The sequence below is a fragment of the Geotrypetes seraphini genome, chromosome 5 (genome assembly GCF_902459505.1).
Source record: "Geotrypetes seraphini chromosome 5, aGeoSer1.1, whole genome shotgun sequence".
Lineage (NCBI taxonomy): Eukaryota > Metazoa > Chordata > Amphibia > Gymnophiona > Dermophiidae > Geotrypetes > Geotrypetes seraphini.
This window is the reverse complement of record NC_047088.1, coordinates 272,171,485-272,184,210: the sequence shown is the minus strand read 5'-3', so window position 1 is coordinate 272,184,210 and position 12,726 is coordinate 272,171,485. Positions and strand designations below refer to the sequence as shown.

The 12,726-nt window shown below is 45.9% G+C and overlaps 1 protein-coding gene across 1 annotated transcript in view; it reads right to left on the bottom strand.

Moving 5' to 3' along the window:
* LOC117360429 (fibrous sheath-interacting protein 2-like) overlaps nt 1–12,726 on the bottom strand; it is a 207,517-nt gene that overhangs the window by 118,683 nt on the left and 76,108 nt on the right. The window contains exon 3 of the mRNA XM_033944142.1: nt 8,715–8,876. Coding sequence (XP_033800033.1) covers nt 8,715–8,876 — 162 coding nt within the window. The remainder of the gene's footprint in view (nt 1–8,714; nt 8,877–12,726) is intronic.

Genomic DNA, 12,726 nt, shown 5'->3' with positions numbered 1-12,726 from the left:
AGTCTTTCCTCATACATGAGGAATTCCATCCCCTTTACCATCTTGGTTGCTCTTCTTTGAACCTTTTCTAGCACCACTATATCTTTCTTGAGATAAGGAGACCAGAATTGAACACAATACTCCAGATGAGGTCGCACCATAGAGCGATTCAGGGGCATTATAACATTCTTAATCTTGTTAACCATCCATTTTTTAAAATCATTCCTAGCATCCTATTAGCTTTTTTGGCCGCCGCTGCACATTGAGCGGAAGATTTCATCGTATTGTCTACGATGACACCCAGATCCTTTTCTTGGGCACTAATCTCCAAGGTGGACCCTAACATCCAGTAACTGTGATTCAGGTTATTCTTCCCAACGTGCATCATTTTGTATTTGTCCACATTAAATTTCATCTGCCATTTGGATGCCTAGTCTTCCAATACAATCCCTTCACTCGTTGTTCCAATTTCCAGATCATTTATAATTAAGTTAAATAGTGCCGGTCCCAGTACAGACCCCTGCGGCACTCCACTGTTTACTCTCCTCCATTGAGAAAAATGACCATTTAATCCTACCCTCTGTTTTTTATCCAATAACCAATTCCTAATCCACAACTGAACTTTGCCACCTATTCCATGACACTTTAATTTTCTCCGAAGCCTCTTGTGAGGAACTTTATCAAAAGTTTTCTGAAAATCTAGATACACTATATCAACCGGTTCACCTTTATCCACATGTTTATTCACATCTTCAAAGAAGTTAAACAAATTTGTGAGGCAAGATCTCCCTTGGCTGAACCCATGCTAACTCTGTCTCATAAAATCATGTTTGTGTATGTGTTCCACAATTTTATTTTTTATAATCGTTTCTACCATTTTGCCCAGGACTGAAGTAAGGCTTACTGGTCTGTAATTTCCCGGATCTCCCCTGGAGCCCTTTTAAAAAATTGGTGTAACATTGGCCACCCTCCAATCTTCAAGTACTACAGACAATTTTAGCGACAGGTTACAGATCACCAACAGCAGGTCAGCAATTTCATTTTTTAGTTCTTTTAATACCCTGGGATGTATACCATCCGGTCCTGGCGATTTATCACTTTTTAACTTGTCGATTTGGCTCAGTACATCTTCCAGATTCACCGTGATTTATTTCAGTTCCTCCGCATCATCACCCTTGAAAACTATTTCTGGTTCAGGTAGATCACTTACATCTTCTTCCGTAAAGACCGAAGCATAGAATTCATTCACTCTTTCCACTATGGCCTTATCCTCCCTGAGCACCCCTTTCGCTCCTTGATCATCCAACGATCCCACAGATTCTCTCACAGGTTTCCTGCTTTTGATGTACCTAAAAAAACTGCTATGAGTTATTGCCTCCATTGAGCCACCCCAACCATCAGCACAGTGGTGAAGGTCCGGGGTGCTGTTGTCAGACCACATGGCAGAGCTGAAAACTGATAATGCTGATCCCACACATGAAACCTAAGAAAGTAGCAGTGAGCTGTAAAAAAATGGGAATCTGTAAATCTGCCTCCGTGAAATCCAAGTACGTCCGAAACTTCCCCAGATCCACTGCTGCAAAGACCGAGTTTACGGTCTCCATTCGGAACCGAGTAAGCTTGAGAGCCACCTGCAGGTATTTTAGATCCAGAAGTGGTCTCCAATCTACTGACGCATTCTTTAGGTTCAAACAATTTTTTATTGATGCAAACAACAGCAAATACAACACCAGGGCACCCCAAGGGTGCACAGTACAAACAATGATGCATCATATACAATAATATAACAAGCATGTACAGAAGATGAGGAACAGTAGCCAAACTTCCTCCCCCCCCCTACCTACTCTACATAGGGCAAGCGAGACCAGTGAGGACAGAAAGGCACTCCGAGGCCCTGGACTCTTTTGAGCACCGAAGATGCCACACCACCTCCCTCCTCCCACCTAACCCCACATATCATATCCTTAACTAAGTACCAAAACCTTTCTGCATTCTTTAATACGATCATCTGCCTGAGCCCAATCATCTGCCTGAGCCCGAAAGGGTCTATCGCTCGAATATCCAGGAAATGCTGAACAGTTGCCTGGACTATGCGCACTGCGCCTGGTCTCCTGGCAGAAGAAGCCAGAAACCAATTTAACAGAGGTTGTGCAAATGCCAGCTTGCAGCCTGACTGAAGAAAATCGAAGACCCACTGGTCTGCCACAATGTGCATCCAGGCTTGCTGATGCTCCAAGATCCGACCCCCCTATCCACAGATGGGTCCTCAACTCCCTGGTGTCATTTTTTTTCTTTCGGGCAGGTCGGGCAGAGGCAGGCTGAGAGTGCCTGTAGTTTGCAAGCTGACCCCTGGAACCCTGAAAGGATCTCTACGACGAGGAAGGAAAATGTGGTCTGTAAGCACAAAATATTCTCCAGGAACCCCCCTTCTGGCAGCACCTTTGGACAATGATCCATCACCTAAGGACATCCAGTCAATTGCCCAACAGCAACTGCCCATGAAAGGCAGCCGGGCTAGAGTTGCCATGGAGGACATAGCAGCCGAACCTAAAACATCCAGCAGGCTGACATAGAATACGCTGACTCTGAAGCCAGCCCTCTCAAAAGGTCATAGAACCATCAGTCATGAAGTCCATCCCAGCCATCAGAAGCTAAGGAGGAGGCTCTACCGCTTCAGTCTCTAGCATACGTAGCAAGCTAGGCAGGCGTGGCACAAAGGACATCGCCGCAGCAGCTTTAACTCCTAAATTAGCAGAGTCAAAAACTGTCACTAGGCAGTGACATGCGTCAGGACACCTGAGAAACAGCTGCTGTCACTCCTGCACCAGACGATACTGGAGGGAGATAGTGCTAGCATTCCGGAAAAGCCCATCTGGATCTGTTTCATAACTATGAGACTGATATCTGGATGCCACGGAAAGGACTCAGACTGCGAGTGCCTGCTGCAAAATCAGGGAGAAGAGGTAACAGAAATACAAGGAGGAGGCTTGGCATCCAAATTCAAGCCCCACAAAGACTGATTAATCAGATCAAGCAGCGCTGCTAAGTTAAACAAGAGTACCACAGTCTGATCAGCACCAGGATCCAGAGCCCCTAAGGGGCAGTGGCGTACCTAGGGTATTTGGCACCTGGGGCCCATAATTTTTTGACACCCCCCCCCATGCAAAAAAATATTTTTTGTAATAACCATGAAACTGAATAAATGGTCATAATAGAAACAGGCAGTGAAAATTTTCTTATATTCCAAACATAACATAACATAAATTATGTCTGAATTGTCATGACATCAGAAGTACATATGGAGTAGTTGCAGGTGATGCTTGGGACAGTTCTGATTGTGTTAGTTCGGTTTTATGTGTTTTTGAATAGAAGGGTTTTTATTTCTTTTTTGAAGGTTTTGTAGTTTGTGGTTGAGGTCAATAGGTTGTAGAGTTGGGGGTCGAGTGTTGCAGCTCGAATGGCTAGGAGGTTGTCGAACTGTTTTTTTCTTTTGGCGTTTTTGGTTGGAGGGTGTGTGAATGGTGCGTGAGTTCTCCTATGTCTGGTTGAGGTAGATTGAATTATTTAGCTGAAGAAATTAGTTACCCCCCCATTCCACACACATTAATTCTCTTCCATTTTTGTTCCCATTATAAAAAACACTGATAAGTTCTCAGAAAAAAAATATATTAAAATAAGAAGTGAAAACAAAGGCCCCTACAGATGAGAACATAACATAAGAATAGCCTAACTGGGTCAGACCAATGGTCCATCATGCCCAGTAACCCATTCTCATGGAAGCCAATCCAGGTCACTACTACCTGGTCTAAACCCGAAGAGTAGCAACATTCCATGCTACCGATCCAGGGCAAGCAGATGTTTCCCCCATGTCTTAATAACAGACTATGGACTTTTCCTCCAGGAATTTGTCCAAACCTTTCTTAAAACCAGCTACGCTATCTGCTTTTACCATAACTTCTGGCCACTTCATTTTTAAGCTGAGATCTTTTCTTCCAAACAGAGACTTTGCTAGATGTCAAATACAGCACAAGCTAACTTCACACGGACTTAGCTGTGTAGGAAATGTGAATCTCCTCATACACCCACCATATAGTGCAAAAATGTGCAAAGGTCTGGTTTTTTCTTTCGATCACTACATAGACTAATGCTACACAAGCAGCGCTGTTACAAACATATTCTGTAGGTCAGTGCTAAGGTTAACAAAGTTTCCTTCCTTGGACCAGGAGATACTGACAAACCACTGGAAGAGATCCCAAAACAACTACCCAGGAACAACACCCAAAGACCCACTCAATGTGTGAACCAGTTGAGTGGAGTGGACTAACTGGGGGGTGGAAATGGGCCCGGAGTTTGCTCAGCAGAATTTCCCAGATCACCTCTTCCTCTCAACACATTGACACGCTGCCACCACCACCACTAGGAACACCTCACCGGGTAGGCCAACAATGTTATAAACTTTATAAAACACATTATTATATTTTCTTATAAAGCACATATTTTAACTGAACTCTCTGACATCCTCAGCCTTGCCATTCACAAAAATAGAAGGAAGAAAAGTTCCCATTTCCTGCTGTCTCATGTCCCCGGCCTATACAATATTTTTCTTCTGCAGAGTGCAGACCCTTCAAAAATCTGACCAAATCCTCATTTCACTTGCATTATAAAGTACTGAGGATGCCATCTCTCCCCAATCCCAGGTCCTAAAGTCTAAGACAGTAGCGCAAACTAGTGCTGCCAGATTCAGGAAAAAAATTTCGATTCGATTCAGCCTATTGAATTGGTTTATCGATTTGATTTTCCTGCCCAATTGGGTGTTTTTTTCAAACATCCTGGTGGGTTTATTTTATAGCTTTTTCACCCCCCTTTGGCTTCTCCTAACCACACTGGCGCTGTGGTGTAAATAAAATAAAGAAACAAAAAGGACTTTTCCTCTCTCTGTTAAATCCTAGCTCACGTTTGCGGTCTAACACCAGCTCTGGCAGGATACACATTTCAAATATGACATATTGTAATCACAAAACAGAAAATAAAATTAGTTTTTCTACCTTTTTGTTGTCTGGTTATTTTTCAGATCTTGTTGGTCCAAGGCTCTGGTTGTCTTCTGATAACTTGCTTGCCAGGGTCTCCTTCTTTCTTCTTTCTCCGTGCTAACCATCCATCTGCCATCTCTGTACTCCCCTTCCGTTTCCCTTCCCTCCCCCGGATGTCTGGCATCTTTCTTTTTTTTTTGTCTCCCTCCACAGATCCACCTTTTCTTAACTACCCTTTCATCCAGCAGCTCTCCCTCCTTCCCCACCACCCCAGGGTCCACCATCTCTCCCTTTCTTTTCCCAACTACCCTCCTAATCAGTATCTCTATCCCCCCCTCCACACCATCCCTTGTGTCCAACTTCTCTCCCTTTCTGTTCCTTCCCTCCCTAAAACCCATGTCCATCACCTCTCTCTCTCTCCTCTATTTACAGACCCATTATTTCTTCCCACCCAAAGTCCGGCATATGCACGTCTCTTTGAACCCCTTCCCCTTCCCTCCATGTACTTCTACACCAGGGACCCCCTCCCCTGAAGGCCGGTCCCCCCCTTAAAGGTCTGCATCCCACCCCTGAAGGCCTGTCCCCCTCTTGAAGGCCTGCCTGCCTGCTCCCCTTGAAGGCCTGCCCCCCCTGAAGGCCTGTCCCCCCCCTTGAAGGCCTGCCTGCCTGCTCCCCTTGAAGGCCTGCCCCCCCTGAAAGCATGTTCCCCCCCCTTGAAGGCCTGCACCCCCCCGAAGGCCTGCACCCCCCGAAGGCCTGTCCCCCCCTTGAAGGCCTGCCTGCCTGTTTCCCTTGAAGGCCTGTCCCCCCCCTTGAAGGCCTGAACCCCCCCCGAAGGCCTGCATCCCACCGAAGGCCTACACCTCCCTCGAAGGCCTGTCCCCCCCTTGAAGGCCTGCCTGCCTGTTCCCCTTGAAGGCTTGCCCCCCCTGAAGGCCTTTCCCCCCCTTGAAAGCCTGCACCCCCCCAAAGGCCTACACCCACCTCAAAGGCCTGCCCCCCCTGAAGGCCTGCCCCCCCTTGAAGGCCTGTCTGCCTGTACCCCTTGAAGCCTGCCCTCCCAAAGGCCTTTCCCCCCGAATGCCTGCACCCCCCAAAGGCCTACACCTCCCTCGAAGGCCTGCCCTCCCGAAGGCCTGCACCCCCCTTGAAGGCCTGCACCCCCCTCGAAGGCCTGTGCCCTCCCTTGAAGGCCTGTGCCCTCCCTTGAAGGCCTGCCCCCCCCGAAGGCCTGCACCCCCCCCGACGGCCTGTTACCCCCCCGAAGGCCTGCCTGTCCCCCTTGAAGGCCTGTCCCCCTGAAGGCCTGTCTCCCCCTCCTCCATAAGGTCTGCCTGCCCGCCCCACCCTGAATGCCTGCTGCCCCCCCCAGTACCTCGAAGGACCACTCGGCCCCACCACCACCACCACAAAGCACTGCTCATTCCCCCGGCCTCCCCGCTTCATTTCTCTGGGGAAATAGCCTAGAGCAAGATCGCGCGATGCCAGCAATCTTTGCTTGCTTCAGCTGTTACCTCCACCGCAGTCCCGCCCCTCCTCTGACATCAAAGGAGGGGCGGGACCGTGGCAGAGGAAACAGCCGAAGCAGGCAAAGATCGCTGGCATCGCGATCTTGCTGCAGGCTGTTTCCAGACGCGACACCCGGCGCAGGGGGGGGGGTATCCGGACCGGACCGGGAGCACCCCTTCAGGGCTTGGCACCCGGGGCGGACCGTCCCCCGCGCCCCCCCCCTTGGTATGCCACTGCTAAGGGGCATTGAAATCTGGATCATCCAATCTAAGCAGCGCAGCCTTGCAACCAAATGCTCCTCGAGGACTGGATTCGCCGCTGGCGCTCCCTGAACTAGCTATGAAGAAGGAACAGACGGAACTGGCGCAGACGTTGAACACCGTGAAGAGGAAATGTCGGGTAGAAACTGTGCAGGGGGGACAGAACAACCAGCAGCCAGATCCTTGGCTGGAAACTCGAAGCACAAAAATCTCATGCACCCTGAGGAGATATCAGGACCCTGGGACATAGAGTCACCCTTAGATGATTGAAACTTGCACATTTAAGGCTGCAGAGAGTCCATCTCGTGGTTGGCTGCACCACTGCAGAATCAAGCCCTGAAATCAAAAACAGCCACCTCAACGGACTAACTGAACATGTAATCACCTGCTTCTGTGAAACAGATGCTGAACCAGTAGTTACCGCCCCCCCCCCCCAACCACACCACGTGGCAAGTGGCACAAAAATGCTCATAAAAATCAGCAAATTTTCTCAAATTTGACATGAATCCAAACTAGGAGACCCTCAGGACCTCATTCCAGCAGTTTTCTTCGCAAAAATCTGAATTTTAAAAGAAACAGGGAGAAGTTAAAAAAAAAAGATCGCGGAAAATCCAAGAGGGCTGCCGGACCCATATTCACGCCAAAAACGTGCTATAAACAGTATTTCCTGAACTTAAAAATTACCAAAATAGGATTTGTCAGGTGAGGGAACACAGTGGATTACTAGAAAACACTCAAAACCCCTTGAAATTAAGTTTTCAAAATCATTGTTGGAGCCTGTCAGTTCCTTTTACTCACAAATGCTGGTCACAGAAACTGCAGCTTCTCTCTAGCCCCGATTAAGAGCCAGAGTGAGAATTTACTTCATCACTGCTGGAAAAGCTGTCCTCAAGCTGATCTTCGGGCTGTCGGTCAGACCCCGCTTTCTGACTATGCCTCCACCCCTGTGGACCACCAACTGCACATGGAGATGGGCGGAGGCGCGAAAACGCAACCTGCACGCTGCGGAACATTGCTGAGCCTTTTAAGCATGCTAAACAGTCTGCGCTCCATCCCCCGCTTAACAGGGAGTGAGATTAGTTCAGGGGACATCCAAGAAAGACTAGCAGATTGGCTGACAGGTACCCCGAAGGGATCAGGGATTGGCCTGTCAGCTACAGACCAAAGTCTGTGAATTCTCAAGCAGGCAGCACTTCAAATGTCTGTACAGCGTGAAAGAACTGCCGATTTAAAAATAATAAATTGCAGAAAGCAGAACACACTGCAACCACATGCAGAAAAGAAAGACTGATGGGAGGAGCTAAGCTAGCCTGTGATGTACCCTAGAGGCGGAGTGAAAAACTTATACTTCTCTTCTGCAACCCATGCGAGTAAAGGGAAATAACCCTATGGTCTAGAATGTCTCACCTATTGCACTGGAAATAGAGTTTACGGGTTAAATTTGCCATAGTTACAGTGCAAGATTTTATCCTAATGTGACACATACTGAGGATCTAGTACCAATATATATTTACATTTCTTTGTAATCTATTGGTATTAGATGAAGAGATATGTTTTTATTGCTTTCCTAAAGTTGAGGAGTCCTTGACCTGTGGGGGCAGTTAATTCCAGTGGCTCGATATGAAGTGGAAGCAGGAATGTCATTTGGCAGTTTGCAATTGAAGGGCACGACCAGGGGGCGTTTTGAGGCGTATTTCATCCTTTGCTTTTGAACACTGTCATGGGGTACAAAATGCGTAATCACTTGGGCCTGTCTTTTTTTAACTAAACCTAAAATGCTATCCATGCACATACCTTTTCTCACGCCTCTTGAACATTTGGCCATACTGAGGCAGAACAGTTTCTAGATAGTGTATCAACATAGATGAGTTTTTTTAAACAGCATAAATTCCTACATTTATCTCTAAAATAAAACTTGAACATGATTTCAACTTACTTTGTTATCTTTTGTGATATAGTCTTCTTTTTTCAATTTTCTCAGCATGTTTTTACGTTTGTGATATGAACTCAGATGTGGACTTTGAAGAGTTTTATATTCTGTTTGTAATAAGCGACAACGAGGGTCATCAAGATTAAACCCACTTGATGGCTGATGAACCTGCAAATAACCCAGAGCAATAAATAAAAAAACAGAAGAAATAGGAACCTGTTAATAATCTGTCATGAAAAAGAGAAATATAAAAAATGATGACAGATAAAGACCATACAGACGAGCTAGTCTGCCCATCCAAACCACCAGAAAAAGGAGACAAAGGAGTAGCCTAAATTTAGTGCAGCAGACTAAGATTTTAGGGAACTGGGTTCAATTCCCAATGCATATTCATGTGACCCTGGGCAAGTCATTAAACCCTCCACTGCTCCAGGTACAAAAAACATAGATTGAAGGCTTATTTCCAAAAAGCTTTTTTTAAAAGATGTAGTACCATTTTTTTGTTGAATAATATGAGCTGTTTATGTATTTGTTATGAATTATATATGTTTTTATGTAACCCGCACAGATTTTGGGATGTGTGGAATATAAATAAATAAATGAAAAATTGTGAGCCTGCTAGGGACAGAGATAGTTCCTGCACATGTGTACAACACTATGTACATCCGGTAGTGCTACAGAAATGATTAGTAGTAGTTGCAGCAATCTACAAAGAATCATTTGCTAAATAAAAAAAGAATCAACAGAACTAGGGGAAACTGAAATGGAGAGCAGTCAAGACAGCAAAATTGCTTTCCCACAGATATCAGGAAAATGCAGACATCAGCCTAAGTGGTCCCCTCGGGTAGCAGCCACATGGACCTCATTAAAGCACCATTATTTGCTTTTAAAATTGCTCTTCTTCAGCATGCACTGTTTGCCTTGAGTCAACAACAGCAGATATTCTGCAGGGTTTCTTCAAAGCTTTGGGAATTATATTTTGCCCATGGCATTCAGTGATTTATAAGTCAAAGCTGCTGACAACTGTGGAATTTACCATATATACTCAGATATAAACTGAGATTTTTTTTGGCCATAAAATGTATCAAATATGAAATTTATTTATTTATTTCGATTTCTATCCCGTCCTCCCAGTAGCTTAGAACAGGTTACAAGCCAACATTCACAATGGAAAACATTTTGGACAGTACAAGACTATACAGCAACTTAAATATATTTTGGACAGTTCAAAGACTATACAGCAACTTAAGTACAGGAGAGTGCAGAAAGGAGGGGGAATATAAGGAGGTCAAGGGGTAGTTTTCAGTTAGAATTTCAGTTGAAGAGGAGGGTCTTTACTGCTTTCCGGAAAGTCATCAGAGAGTTCTGTAGTCTGATTTGGGGGGGTAGTTGGTTCCAGAGATGGGGGATGAAGTGGCTGTAGGAGCGTTTGCGGGTGGTTTCTAACAGGAGAGACCTTCCTGGGGAGATACATAGGCGTTTCTCCGTTTCAGAGTAGAGGAGGCAGGTGGGGGTGTACAGGGTTAGCTTGGATCCTATGTATGCTGGGGGGGGGGGGGGGGTGTAGATTCTTTTATGTGCTATCACCAGGGCCTTAAAAGCACAGCGTTGGTTGATCGGGAGCTAGTGCTCTGCGCGGAGGGCTGGGGAGATAGTCATACTAGTTGAGGTTGTGTAGGAGGCGGATTGCTGCATATTGTACGCGCTGGAGGCGTTTGAGATCTTTTTTGGCCATTCCATTAAATAAGGAGTTACAGTACTCCATCCTGGAGAGAACATAGGCGTAGAGGTGTTGGGCTAGGTCAGATTTGGAGATGTAAGGTTTGATTCTTTTCAGTTGGTGGAGGTAGTAGAAGGAGGTAGAGGCTATTTGAGATATGTGGGTGGACAATTACAGGTGGCCGTCTAATGTTACTCCTAGGCTGTGTACCTGATCTGCTGCTGTTAGTGAGGTGGAGTCCCATGATAGAGTTGGGCGTGTGTATTTGGTACTTTTTTTCCTAATCCATAAGAGTTTGGTTATGGAGGCATTCAGCTGTAGTTTGTTGTTTGACATCCAAGTTTTCATGTCAGAGAGGCAGAGTTGGAGGTTATCAATTTGGGATGATCGAGTGGGAGAAGCAGCTGGATGTCATCAGTGTAAGAGTGAATTCTGATGTTGTACTTTTGGGCTATATCTAGGACAGGTCTGATAGAGAGATTAAAAAGGAGGGGGGGGGATAGAAGGGCGCCTTGGGCAATACCGTATTTGATATGTTTGGGGTCAGATTTGGTCAGCCCTAGTAGGACTGTTTGGGTTCTTTGGTGAAGGAAGGAGGTGAACCATTGGAGGGCTAAGTCCTTGATTCCAAGGTCACAGAGTCTGGATAAGAGGCGGTGATGGTCGACAGTGTCAAAGGCAGCGCTGAGGTCAAGTAGGACCAGTAGGGCATTGGTGCCTTTGTGAGTATTGACCAACTGTCATCTATGATATCCAGGAGTACTGACTCTGTGCTGTAGCCTTTTCGGAAGCCAGATATGCGGGAGACAGAGCCGCTTGTTCTTCTATGAAAGAATGTAAGCAGCGGAGCACTATTCGTTTTAGGAGTCTGAAAACAAATGGGAGATTGGAGACTGGTCGGTAGTTGCCTGGTTCGTTAGGGTCGAGGGTGGGTTTCTTGAGTGTGGGTTTGATAATAGCTGATTTCCAGCTGAGTGGTACTTTCCCCGTGGAGAGGGAAGAGTTAATGATGGAGAGGATAGATTCTGCCATGGTATCTTCTGTGGATAGTAGAAGGCTGGATGGGCAGGGGTTGAGGATGGTGCCGGAGGGCTTGAGTTCTCTCAGGGTTTTGAGAACTTCAGCATAGGTGGCCATGTGAAATTGGGTAGTAGAGAATGGAGTATTGGGGTTAGGTTGGGGGTATGCTGGTGGGGGGTTTGTGCTGGTGATGGTGTCAAGATTATTGCGGATGGTTTGCATCTTGGTCTGGAAGAAATCCGAGACAGCCTCACTATCAAGTTCAGTTGGATTGTTTTGTTTTTTTCCTTGGGCGTTGGTGAAGAGTTGGTTTGTAAGGGCGAACAATTGTTTGGACCTAGCTGGGACTTTGTGTAGGATATGAGAGTAGTAGGCTTTCAGTTTATATTTGGGCCTATTCTCCCTCTCCATGACAGCTGGCATTCCTCCCATTCCTTCTCTTCCTCAAAGTGTCCTGTCCTGGTTGCCTCTGCCCCTAGCCTCCTGAAAGCACTTACCTGTTAAAAAGAGAAAATTTCTGGATTTTCCATCTGAAGGCATTTTCTCCATATGGACTAAATGAAAATGTAGATAAGTGTTTCACATAGTGTATAAACTTACACCTATCTATTTTTGTTAGTTATTTGTGATGGTTATTTTTAACAGTTAATTTTGGCAGTTTTTATTTTGTCCTAGGATTTCATTGCCTTGATTGTTTTGAATGCCTTGGTGTGGATTTTGTTATCTTTCTCATCGAGATTTGTTCTCTTCAGAAAAAATCTGTGTGACATATGTCTTTACGTTTTTTCAGTGCGTTGCTTTGGGCGGGACTCCTGGATGTTTTTGAACTCCCTGGATGCCATTGTGCCTTTGCCTTCAGTCTCAATGTGACTGTGCCGCTGCTAGCAGAGAAGTCTGTTGAATTTTTGCTCCCAGCTCCTTAATCAGAGAATTCACCGTTTCTTCATTTCTCTTTCCTGAAGAAGATATCGAAACGGGGCCTTGTCAAGTGGAGATATGGTGGCAATATGAATTTGAATATACGAAATGGAAAACTCAGCTAAGTGCTCTGATTGATTGACTTTAGTGTCTCTCTTTAGTGTCCAAAATGACAGCCACGGCACTGAACTTCCGAACTGGGAATTACGAAGGGATGAGACTCATGGTAGGGAAGAAGATTTAAGAAGATTAAAAGCACTGTAAGCTTGGTCCCTTTTTAAGGACACAGTCACCGAGGCGCAAAATATATATATACCGCGTATCAACAAGGGATCCAAGAGGAAAAAGAACAAAGAACCG